The sequence below is a fragment of the Cervus canadensis genome, chromosome 4 (assembly GCF_019320065.1).
Source record: "Cervus canadensis isolate Bull #8, Minnesota chromosome 4, ASM1932006v1, whole genome shotgun sequence".
In the NCBI taxonomy this organism is placed as follows: Eukaryota; Metazoa; Chordata; class Mammalia; order Artiodactyla; family Cervidae; genus Cervus; species Cervus canadensis.
The window spans coordinates 14,220,922-14,234,124 of record NC_057389.1 but is presented as its reverse complement, the minus strand read 5'-3'; the positions used below and the strand labels follow the sequence as shown (position 1 = coordinate 14,234,124).

General features: G+C 41.4%; 1 protein-coding gene across 5 annotated transcripts in view; it reads right to left on the bottom strand.

The window, feature by feature from the left end:
* The window catches only part of ERAP1 (endoplasmic reticulum aminopeptidase 1), a 99,936-nt gene that overhangs the window by 22,870 nt on the left and 63,863 nt on the right, over positions 1-13,203 (bottom strand). For all 5 annotated transcript variants that reach the window (XM_043464591.1, XM_043464589.1, XM_043464593.1 and 2 more), the window contains exons 2-5: positions 8,037-8,577; positions 6,102-6,240; positions 3,071-3,205; positions 331-451 (exon numbers count right to left, since the gene is read on the bottom strand). In XM_043464591.1, the coding sequence (XP_043320526.1) occupies positions 331-451; positions 3,071-3,205; positions 6,102-6,240; positions 8,037-8,577 (936 nt within the window). The remainder of the gene's footprint in view (positions 1-330; positions 452-3,070; positions 3,206-6,101; positions 6,241-8,036; positions 8,578-13,203) is intronic.

The following is a 13,203-nucleotide window of genomic DNA, read 5'->3' as shown; positions in this document are numbered from 1 at the left end:
TCATGTAAGAAAGAAAAAATGCAGATTTTCTTATGCTTTATCAAAGAATTCATTGAAAAAATGTGAGTACTCTACATTCCTACCAAATGCGTGCCAATCACGGAAAAAAATGCAGCCTTTGTCCTTTGCTATCTGCCCACTAATAGAGTCGTGTTTGTCTTTAAAATCAGAAGGCAAAAGTATCCCCATGCCACATGCCTCAAAAACCTGCTGGGGTTTTAATGACTTGAGAGGCTGCTGAGCTGATGGGGAAGATGCCAGTTAGGAAGATATAAATCTACTCCTGGGGTCATTAAATGCCAGTTTGTAACATCTGTGCAAACTCTATACCTTGTTTGGGTAATGGATATGGGATGCTGAAATAATCCTCATAAAATTCTAGAAGAGTCACCGCAGCATCCAGTGCATAATCTGCCTGATTTATCTTGTCTGGAACAGCATATACGGAAATCTGAAGAGGAAGACACAAGGAAGTTATCCAAATTCCATCGTGGCTTTTCTAGAAGCCTTACATTAACAGCTTCCTAGTGTGGGATACGGTTGCCAGTATTAAAGATGACAATTGCAGGCTGCTATTTCTTATATTAATGCTGATTGTTCTCGATCAATCCCCCCTACTGAAAACAACAGATGATGGGTAACAAATATAAAACTGTCTTCCTAAAAGTTTACACAAGACAGTGAAAAGGTAAAGACAACTTAGCTTCCCAAACTGAAGTGACAGCAGGACCCTGGGAAGTCAACAGAGGGTCACTGCAGCCAGCTTTTGACCTGAGGACACTAGCCCTCTACAGATGGACTTGAGCTGAGGTCTTCATGGCACTGGAGAGCTCAATAGGGAAAGGAGACAAAATCCAGAACCTGCTCAAGCTGGGTAGGAGATGTCCCCTGCATAAAGCTAGATCCCAAAGGACCAAGCCCTTACTGGAAGTCTAAACTAGAATCACCAAATTCCTCCAGGAAACTGTAAGGGGGAAAAAATGCCTTATTCAAACCCTGGTGATGTATGAGAAATAGTGAGAGAATCTCCTCAGAGAATTTATGGCTAAAAGCTAAACTTCATGCCGTCGAACAGCTGAACTCACAATAAAACCAGGTGGTCCAAAAACCTGAAGCCAATAATGTAACGTGACTCCCAAGGCTGCAAAGTCTCCAGGTCACTTGACAGGAGCAAAATACAACTTCTCTCTGGAAAAATTCGCCTTCAACTCAGGTAAGAAAAGCTCACAGACACAATTCAGAGTACACAGCATAAAGAAACAAGACGCCATGAATGACTGCCAGCAGAAACAACAAATCACAGAACCAGCCTTCATATATGGACCAGAACAAGACTTCATATATGACAACATCTAGACACGATATAAAGGGTGAGTTTAATGTGTTAAAGAAAGAAAATGACTCAAACTATTGGCACACAAGAGGGGTCTGGGGACCCAATTCCAATGTAGATATATGTGAGAGGGGGCGGTTCCCTCATACCTCCAAGGAACATTCCAACACCAGCTGGGTATCCCACAATTCAGTTCCATGCTGACACTCCTGGCGTGAGAGCATCATTCTACAGGATTCGGTCTTACAAGCCTGCTCCCTAACCTGATTTCAGATGCCAATCAGAAGTGCAAGTTATCACCCATGCTTCTGACTTAGCAGCTATTGGGTGGAGGTTCCCAACCCCCTTCTTGAGTTTAATTTACTAGAGCCGCTCACAGAACTCAGGAGTAACATTTTACTCTACTAGATTCACAGTCCATTATAAACAAACATAACTCAGGAATGAACAGCCACCATGGGAGAGGTGCCTTAGAACGAAGTACGGAAAAAGGGAGTGTAACGACCATGGCCTCTCCTACCAAACAACATTCCCTATACCACCACTGGTTCACCAACCCAGAAGCTCCCAGGAGCCACTCTTTGAGTTTTTATGGAGTTTTCACAACACAGGCATAAATAATTGACCCTTGGTGACAAAACTCAGTCTCCAGTCCCAACTCTCCCATCACATGGTTGGTTCCCAGTCAACCAGCCTTAGTTAGGTTACCTAGGAAATTTTTATTAACAAAACAAGAGATAATACTTATGGTTCTCAACACATAGGACATTCTCAGAGTTTTAGTGGCTCTGAGCTTAAACAAGGCTGAAGACCAAATACATATTTCTTATTGAATTACAATATCACAGTATGAAAGACACATAGAAATAACCATTCAAAAAGGACTCATTGAAGTGGGCAAGTCAGTGAGTGGGTGTTTTTGCTGTTAATTTCACTGCTGAACTTAGATTGCTTCCTACAGCCAAACCTCAAGCATGAACTTCAAATCCCCAGGTAAGCAGAGATATCTCTACAAGGATAAGACCATCCTAATTTAGTCAGGGCCTTATTCAGGCCCTACAGAAGACAAGGCAATTCAGGAGAGAAACCCTAACTATCCCAGGCCTCAGTTAAAACTAGCACAAATAAATGAGGCCATTTTAAATAAAATGTCCCCTGCCTCCTCTTTGAAAATCTTATTTGCATTTAGAACTGCAGTATACATTTATGTAGGCTGTTCACTATACAGTGATACCCACCCAGTGGCAAGAACTCCTTGAAACAAGACCTCTTCCCCTGACAGTCCAGTATTCCCTGGCCCAAACACTCTCCCCAGAGCCATTTAATACTCCAAGCTGTCTTCTCTTACTTCCTTTCCATGGCTAGAAATCCCCGGCTTGGACAGTCAGTGACATTCACTTCCAAACTGCGGAAGTTATAGACAAAAGAAGCAACTGCTGCAGGATCTAACCCCACTTACACATTGTACAGAATGTAAGCTCATCTCCAAAGGTAGCAGAAAGCCAGTTAATGGTGGAGCCAGCACCATGACCCAGGCTGGGCCATGTCTCCCCACGTGGTTCTGCTAGTAGAACCCCGCTGTAAACACGAGCATCTGTGACAACAGGACGGCCCACCAACAGGTTTTGTCTGAGAACGAGGGGCGTTTCCAGGATGTGGGACTTCCAGTTATAAAACCAGGACCGTCCCAGGCAGACCAGGCAAGCAGGTCACCCTATGTGACAATCACAGGTTCACCTTGACTCCGCTCTTGGTCATCTTGCTGACAGACTTAAAATCCGAAACAATGAAGGCCACCAGGTACGTGCTCATCTTCATGGTGACATCAAAGTGGTCTTCTAGGAGACCTTCAGCCACAGTCACAGATTTAACCTAAAATCAGAATAACTGAGATCATCAAATAATCCAACTACCCAAGACACTGAAAACATTTTATAAATAGCCCTGAGTCTCAGACATACTGAAAGTATATGACATGACATGTGTATAGTTATTTAAGAATATCTCTTTCAGAGACTTCCCTGGTGGACCAGTGGTTGGGACTCTGCCTTCCAGTACAGGGAATGTGAGTTTAATCCCTGGTTGGGAAGGTAAGATCCCACAAGTCTCACAACCAACAACCAAAACATAAAACGGGAGCAATATTGTAGCAAAATCAGTAGACTTTTCAAAAAAGATATCTCTTTCTTAAGTAATTTAGATAGGAAAGCCAAACCATTCTTCTCCATTTTTTTATTGAGATATAATTCATATACCATAAAATTCACTGTTTTAAAGGATACAATTCAGTGGGTTTTTTTTTATTATATTCACAGTTACATAACTGTCACCATTTAAATCTCTTCTAAATAAGTTAGACGATTACAAACTGACTCATATTGGCACATGAGGATTGGTAATGTGGCTGGGAAAAAGCAAAACTGAGACTGCTGATTTTGCCAAGATGTAGCCCACGTAATACAAGGTGCGAGAATAATCTGGAAATGCAGTGTCTAACTGGGTGCATGTGTCACCATGGATAACCCAAAAGAGCCTCTACTTTCTTAAACAATTCAAAGAAACCCATGCCTGGGCCTGACCCTGCAAAGTCCCCTCTAGACTCTGATCTGCTTCACTGAAGTCAGGTTTTGCAGCGTAGTCAGGGAACAGCCTTGCAGAGTGGGGTTGGGGTGGCACAGATACAGTCTAAGAGGTCAGCTTCCCAAGAAGAAAGCCTACTACCTCAGCCAACAGAAAGCAGTGTGCAGGATCTTGGAGGAAAGACCAGTTGAAACTAGTCTGAGAACATCCACATTAACGATGCATTTTTCCTGTAATCCCATTTCCACCTCTGTTTCTGTACCCTTGTCCTTTGTGACACCCACCAGCCACAAGTTATGGTTGCCTGCTGGTCAGCCTTTGGGCATTCACACCCTGACTCCGACAGTCAACCTAGGTTTATTCTTGAAGGACCCAAAATTACCTTTCTTTTTAAAATGTCTTCAGCTTACCCCTGACAAAAATTTCTGTTCTTGAAGTTGTGCTCATTACTAGGAAAGTAAGCTAATTAAATGAATTCAATTTTAGATGTGATTAACTCCAAAGATACATTTTTCTTCTCTAGCCTCCGAAAAGATCCTTTTGAGATCCCGCTGTCCTTCCCCTCAACCCCATGTCTGCAGCTTAAGTTTAGGCGCATCTGTTAGATTTCTGCCAAGAGGAGGGATGGCCCATCCAAGAGCAAGATTACATTAGAGATTTTCTGATCCTCAGCAAGAGGGTCTCAGACATTCACGGATTTGGACTCCAGCATCTTAGTGGAGCCTCTGGGCTTTGGCCTTCCCCCTGCAAACCTATGAAATCTCTACCAGTCTTGTTTAGTGGGTCAGTCTGTCCCTCACCTCCAAACCATCCCTGTTCCTTTATTTGAATTTCTTAAGCTGAGATTCTGTAATTAGAGAAGTCACTCCCACCCCAGGCAGAAGTACCATAATATTTGGGGAGGGAACTATAATTTAAAAAAGCATTTTCTCTATCTCAAATTTATATTAAGAAAACGGCATAACTGTTTCTTATCCTTCTATATACAAGTGTGTTGGGGAAAGAGACAAAAGTTCTTGGCTGGTAAGGATTCACAAAAGTCTGCCTTTTATATAGGCTTCTGGTGCAGAATGTCAGAATCTCTTTTAGGGGGTCCTTAAGGGATTTGGTGAGCAATATAGAGTTCTAAAGGTTGGGAAATACTAGAGGTTGGTTCATGGCTCTTTGAGTCCCTTCATGTGAAGATACTACCTCCCCTGGCCAGCATAGGGATGCAGTATGACACCCTTCCAGACTCTGGGCAAAGCCTATTCCAGCCTGAGTCTCATCCACAGTGAGCTTTTCTGAACAAAGGATGTATGAGCTTCAGCAGTTGGTAGGTATCAATGGCAGACTGACAGCTCAGCTTCTGTTTTTCCAGTGCTACCAGAATCATAGGGTAATGGACCTCACTGAGTAACTTTATTCATTTGGCAAGGTCATCTTCTCCTTTCCGCTTTTAAAAATCAGAGGGGCTTCAGCCTAACAGATGCAAACTATTATATTTGGAATAGATAAACAACAAGGTCCTATTTTATAGCACAGGGAACTATATTCAATATCCTGTAATAAACCATAATGGAAAACAAAAAAGTAGAATAAAAAAATAAAACTCAGAGGGAACACTGTCCACATCTGCTCTGAAACTGGAAAATAATGACTTCTTTAAAAGCAACTTTAAAAGCAACTACCATTATATTCTTAAAAGATTACTTTTTTATTTTCCATCTGCTCAACTTCATGCCAGTTACTTTTAATACAAATTGTACAGTTAATATTAGTAATACAGCATACAGAAATTATAGGAAATAACTAAATCATAGGAATATGACCTTATTTGACAGAGCATTTCCTTTAAAAATCCTTTTAAAAGAGGATATGAGAAAAGTGTAAGTGCTTTATGAAAGGTACTCACTTGAACCTGACCTGAATTTCCTATACGGTTTCTCTCTTGTCAACATAGATGACCTGCAGCGTCACTCTTACCTAAATTTTGCATGCTTTTAGGGACAATTTTTTTTTTCTTTAACCTTAAATAACTTGCTGCTTGAACCAAAAGCATAGGTTGGAAGTGAAAAAGAAAAGTTAGCTATCTGTCAGGCAATAAAACAAACAATACAGGTAGCCTGAATGTTAACTGTCAATGGGGTGATACAAACCACAGGGAATGAATGGACTTCTCATCAGCAGATATGCAATTTAGACTCACCAATGGCATATTGGAGATGGCGAGGTGTCTCGGTTCCCTTCTGATCTTGATTAAAAAACTCGCCTTGAAAGCAGGTTCATCAAAGCAGGGAAACGCCATTCTGGCTGCAGTCGGTTCGAACTGTGTTGATGCAAGCACCCTAAAGTTCCGGCAAGGGAAATAAAAATGCAGCATGAAGCACCAGGGACTGTAAGTTAGGTGTATGATCATGTCTTAATTCCTAAAGTTATCACAATCCTGATGAATTTCACTACCAAAAAATCTCTTATATGACAAAAGCTATCATAAACTAAAAGACAAATAAAAAGAACAGGGAAAATTGATCAAAAGGTATTTAACAAATAATGAGCAAATTATTATTTGCTGAACAAATAATGAGCTCTTAAAAATAAGTAAGAATTCACCCAGCAACCAAGCTGAATAGCAGGCAGAGGTCATAAAAACAGGCAACTCACAAAAGAAGAACCTACAAATAGTCAATAAACACATCAAAAGCTGCACAGCTTCATTAATAAACAATGTAACAAATTAAAGGGAGAAATCTGTTGGAATTTTGACTCTAAAAGGATTGCCACTACACAGTATTAGTGAGAAATACGGCAAGGCATATCAAAAGTTTGTTGACCCTCTGACTTAGCAATTTTACTTCTAGGCATTTATTCTAAAGAAATGATTTAGAAGTATTGCTTGTCCAAGTATTGCTAATGCTAAAAAGTTGGAAACAACCTAATTTCCATCCATAGGGGGATTAGTTAAATAAATGAACACAGAAACACGCATTTTAATAAAATTGTGTAAATGTAAATGATGTAAAGTGACAGTCATCATGTAAAATACATGTCAACATATTTTTAATAAAAAAGCTCCCTCATGAAACATAAAACACAGCATAATTCCATTTACATAAAATGACATGTATGTATATCCAGAAAAAAGTCTAAAGAATGTTCCTCTAAAACAGAAGCAGTAGTTATCTCTAGAGGTTATAATGGGGATACATTTTATCTTTTCAAAAATTCTTTTCTGTAGTATTGGACTTTTTTAACCTCAAAAAATAATATGGAATCAGAGAAGTAAGTATAAGCTACTAACAAAATTTGATTTTAAAATTTAGCATAAAATCTGCCAAAAATATATTGTGTTTTTAAAAACAGAACTAAAACAAGGCAGGAGAGGATACCTAAAAAGGTTTTAACTGAGACAAAAATATTTCCTCTAATAGGCTGTTACAGGTTGAATTGAGTCTTTCCAAAAGATATTTTGAGGTCTTATTACCTAATATCAGTGAGACTTTATTTAGAAATAGGGTCTTTACAGATGTAGCCAAGTTCAAACAAGGCCATCAGGTCAAGCCCTAGTCCAATATAACTGGTGTCCTTAAAACAAGAGGGAAATTTGGAGAATGGCCATGTGACAGGCAGGCAGAGACCAGACTGATGTAGCTGCAGGTCAAAGAATGTCAAAGATTGATGGCACCACAAGCTAGGAAGAGGCAAAGAACAAGGCTATTCAGAGACCTAGAGACCGCAGGCCTCCTGACACCTTGATCTCGGACTTCTAGCCTCCAGAACTGTGAGATATTAAATTTCTACTGTTTTAAGTCATGCAGTTTATGTACTTTGATAAAGCAGCCTTTGGAAACTGGTCCCTAGGCCAACAGAATTTAAAATATTTATTCTATCCCAGAAGTCTAATTAAATAAACAAATAGGTATTTACTCTGATAGAGCTGGAGGAAAGAAAATTGGTTCCAACAGAATGAAAAATGAGATTAAAAAAGGAAAAGACTATAAGCCATTTTTAAATATGCAAAGACATACAAAACAAAACCAAAGAAAGAATTCAACCATCAAGGGAGTTTTAAAGGACAAGCCACCTGAAATAATAAATTTAGTGTGGGTAGCACTTGAATCTTAAAAAAAAAGACAAAAATTACCTCACTTCCCCTTCCTTGGTTCTGTAGGTACTTTTATAAAATCCATGGAAACTCTCAGAAAGATTGCCAGCGTACTCGATGACAATGGTGTATGGGAGGCCGACAACCAGCGGCTCAGAAGCCAGAAGTGCAATTTGCTCCTGAGGTGGGTTTTCCAGGACTCTCAGCAGCTCTTCAGCCTGCCTCTGGCCACCTCCCTTCCTCAGGGTGGCCTTGGATATTTGCAGGTGGTGACTGTGCAGGATGATGGTACTGGTGGGCTTGCTGGCTGTGATTTCTATCTGTGTGGTTCCCCCGAAAGTCAGAGTGGTGAGGTTTGCGTGAATCATGAGATCGTAGTGAGCTGGGATGATGTGCTCTGGAAGTCGCATTTTATTCCAAGGAAACGGTGCCCTGTTGCTAGCTTTTGAAGATGTCGGTTCCCTGCTCTGACATGAGGATGGAGTTGCCACCGTTAAGAGAATCAACAATGACAAAAGCAGTAAGGGCCTGGTTGCAAATGGCCATTTGATGGATGGAGATATCATCTTGCTTGAAATGGCTAGAGGCACAAATGTACAAAAGAAAAAAAAAATCACTAAAATATTATTGAGAGAGCATAATTTCAGAATGCATCCACCCAGAATTAACAGATATAGATACAAACTTAAAAAAATACTAGGTCTTTCCCTGAAAGTAAAATTATCTTTCCTATGTTAATGAGTCACAAGAAGAAAGAAGTTTATGGTTAGCAACAATTATTAACATCTACTAAAAAGCATCATTTAACTTTCAAAGTTCAAATTAACTCTGTCAGTCAGGATCCTCCATTGAAAGCAAGAACAAGCTCTGGCTGAAGATCCTCAAATGGATCACAGAGTTGACGGGTCATTTGGGAAACCAGGCTCAAAGAACAAGCAAAGATGGGCAACTAGAACTATATCAGACAAATATGTGATTAGATGACCACTCCCTGCCCACACTAGACCTTAGAGGAAGCCACCCCAATGTGCAGAGATCAGATGCTGACACCTATGCAATCATCAAAGGAGGAGGTCTCTACCACCCTGCAACTTTTTGTTGTTTCAGCAAAAGTGAGGTGTCCGCACCAGGCAGGGAGGTACACAAAGCAGGAATCTGGCCTTACTGCTGCATGGTGGGAGAAAGGCCTTGCACCCCACTAAGCTGACAGAGAGTTCTTAAAACACAAGAAGTAAAGGACAGACATATATGCTCAGTAGCAAGGGGGAGGGGGAAGGCAAGTATTTGCAACAGTAAGCCTTCATAATATAATCAATCTGATTTCGGTATTGATTATCTGGTGATGTCCATGTGTAGAGTCGTCTCCTGTGTTGCTGGAAGAGGGTGTTCGCTATGACCAGTGCATTTTCTTGGCAAAACTCTGTTAGCCTTTGACCTGCTTTGTTTGGTACTCCAAGGCCAAATCTGCCTGTTGCTTCAGGTATCTCTTTACTTCCTACTTTTGCATTCCAGCCCCCTATAATGAAAAGGACATCTTTTTTGGGTGTTAGTTCTAGAAGGTCTTGTAGGTCTTCGTAGAAGTGTTCAACTTCAGCTTCTTCAGTGTTACTGGTTGGGGCATAGACTTGGATTACTGTGATATGGAATGGTTTGCCTTGGAAATGAACAGAGATCATTCTGTCATTTTTAAGATTGCATCCAAGTGCTGCATTTCAGACTCTTCTGTTGACTATGAGGGCTACTCCATTTCTTCTAAGGGATTCCTGCCCACAGTAGTAGATATAATGGTCATCTGAGCTAAATTCACCCATTCCAGTCCGTTTTAGTTCGCTGATTCCTAAAATGTCAGTGTTCACTCATGCCACCTCCTGTTTGACCACTTCCAATTTATCTTGATTCATGGACCTAATGTTCCAAGTTCCTATGCAATATTGCTCTTTACAGCATCGGACCTTACTTTCATCACCAGTCACATTCACAACTGGATGTTGTTTTTGCTTTGACTCCATCTCTTCAATCTTTCTGGAGTTATTTCTCTACCAATCTCCAGTAGCATATTGGGCACCTACCAACCTGGGGAGTTCATCTTTCAGTGTCCTATCTTTTTGCCTTTTCATACTGTTCATGGGGTTCTCAAGGTAAGAATACTCAAGTGGTTTGCCATTCCCTTCTCCAGTGGACCACATTTTGTCAGAATTCTCCACCATGATCCATCCATCTTGGGTGGCCCTACACGTCATGGCTCATAGTTTCATTGAGTTAGACAAGGCTGTGGTCCATGTGGTCAGATTGGTTAGTTTTCTGTGATTGTGGTTTTCAGTCTGTCTGCCCTCTGATGGAGAAGGATAAGAGGCTTATGGAACATTCCTGATGGGAGAGACTGACTGAGGGGAAACTGGGTCTTGTTCTTATGGGTGGGGCCATGCTCACTAAATCTTTAATCCAATTTTCTGTTAATGGATGGGGAAGCTCTATATAGTCAGCAAAAACAAGACTGGGAATGTGAAGTCAAGTGGGCCTTAGGAAGCATCACTATGAACAAAGCTGGTGGAGGGAATGGAATTCCAGCTTAGCTATTTCAAATCCTAAAAGATGATGCCATGAAAGTTCCACACTCAATATGCCAGCAAATTTAGAAAACTCAGCAGTGGCCACAGGACTGGAAAAGGTCAGTATTCATTCCAATCCTAAAGAAAGGTAATGCCAAAGAATGTTCAAACTACCACACAACTTCACTCATCCCACATACTAGCAAAGTAATGCTCAAATTCTCCAGCTAGGCTTCAACAGTACATGAACCATGAACTTCCAGATGTTCAAGCTGGATTTAGAAAAGGCAGAGGAACCAGAGATCAAATTGCCAACATCCGGTGGATCATAGAAAAAGCAAGAGAGTTCCAGAAAAACATCTAATTACTTCTGCTTTATTGACTACACCAAAGCCTTTGACTGTGTGAATCACAACAGACTGTGAAAAATTCTTCAAGAGATGGGAATACCAGACCACCATACCTGCCTCCTGAGAAATCTGTATGCAGGTCAAGAAGAAACAGTTATAACTGGACATGGAACAATGAACTGGTTCCAGATTGGGAAAGGAGTACATCAAGTCTGTATACTGTCACCCTGCTTATTTAACTTAAATGCAGAATACATCATGAGAAACGCTGGGCTGGAAGAAGCACAAGCGGGAATCAAGATTGCTGGGAGAAATATCAATAACCTCAGATATGCAGATGATGCCACCCTTATGGCAGAAAGTGAAGAAGAACTAAAGAGCCTCTTGATGAAAGTGAAAGAGGAGAGTGAAAAAGTTGGCTTAAAGCTCAACATTCAGAAAACTAAGATCATGGCATCCAGTCTCATCACTTCATGGCAAATAGATGGGGAAACAGTGGAAACCATGGCTGACTTTATTTTTCTGGGCTCCAAAATCACTGCAGATGGTGATTGCAGCCATGAAATTAAAAGACGCTTGCTCGTTGGAAGAAAAGTTACGACCAACTTAGACAGCATATTAAAAAGCAGAGACATTACTTTGCCAACAAAGTTCTGTCTAGTCAAAGCTATGGTTTTTCCAGTAGTCAGGTATGGATGTGAGAGTTGGACTATAAAGAATGCTGAGCACCAAAGAACTGATGCTTTTGAACTGTGGTGTTGGAGAAGACCCTTGAGAGCCTCTTGGGATGCAAGAAGGTCCAACCAGTACATCCTAAAGGAGATCAATCCTGGATATTCATTGAAGGACTGATGTTGAAGCTGAAACTCCAATACTTTGGCCACCTGATGCGAAGAACTGACTCACTAGAAAAGACCCTGATGCTGGGAAAGATTGAGGGTGGGAGGAGAAGGGGACGACATAGGATAACATGGTTGGATGGCATCACTGACTTGATGGTCATGAGTTTGAGTAAACGCTGAGAGTTGGTGATGGACAGGGAGGCCTGGCGTGCTGCAGTCCATGGGGTCACCAAGAGTCGAACACAACTGAGTGACTGAACTGAACTGAAACCTTAATAATACTGGCGTCTTTGTCCAATCATCCTGCCACAAGCTGATTTTATATCTACTTAGCCAGGAATGACTTAAAGAAGTTTAGAGTGACTTTCATGAGAGTTTGTTACAATCAATCTCCTGGATTCTCCCTTACCACCTATCCAACAAATAAGTGAGGCACCCTTGCACCTATAATGCCATGTGCCAAGTACTGTGTGCTATATAAGAATACACAAGACACAAATTCCATAATCAGGAACTTCAAAGTCTGAAAGGCAGAAAAGTTTTCTACCAAAGAATAAGACACAACAGAGAATGTGTGGAGTGCTTTAAGAATCACAATAAAAGGGAGTGCCAAGGGAGAATGGGACATTTCAAAAGGGAGAGAGTGACTCTGGCTGCAGAGTGATGCTGAGATGCCTTCTAGCAACAGCAGCACTGAGGGTGATTTGGAAGGACAGGTGGGATTTGGAAGTGAAGGAAAGGGGTCAGAAGCACTGTAGAAGGAGCAAAAGCCAGAGCACCACAGGAGAAAGGAAAGGGTTGTCCGGGCAGTCGGTGTAGACAGAAGGAAACCCCAGAACTTGCTGGAGAATGATTACCCACTAGACAAGGAAGTGAGGGACTCCAAGATTACACTCAAAGCACGCCTGGAGTCATGCTACAGAGCATATTTTGCACTGTCAAGTCCAAGGGACATAAAAGGAATGAGACTTTTAAGGGAGTTGGCAAATCATGTCCAGAGAACCAAGTAGACCAGTCTCTCTTAGACAAGGTTGCCTGACAGCAGTTTGCCAGGAGGAGCCCCAGTCAGGCGACCTCAGGTTACTGAAGTGATGGTGGTACACTGGGTGCTTCCTCTATGTCAGTGGTTCCCATCTTTAGCTGCCTGTTAATGTCATAGGCAGCTCTTAAATGTTCTAGAAGCTCTTAAAATAATGACAAGCCTAGATCCCTAGGTCAGTTCAGTTCAGTCGCTCAGTCGTGTCCGACTCTTTGTGACCCCATGGACTGCAGCACACCAGGTCTCCCTGTCCATCACCAACTCCCAGAGCTCACTCGAACTCATGTCCACTGTGTTGGTGATGCCATCCAACCATCTCATCCTCTGTCATCCCCTTCTCCTCCTGCTTTCAATCTTTCCCAGCATCAGGGTCTTTTCCAATGAGTCAGTTCTTCGCATCAGGTGACCAAAGTCTTGGAGCTTCAG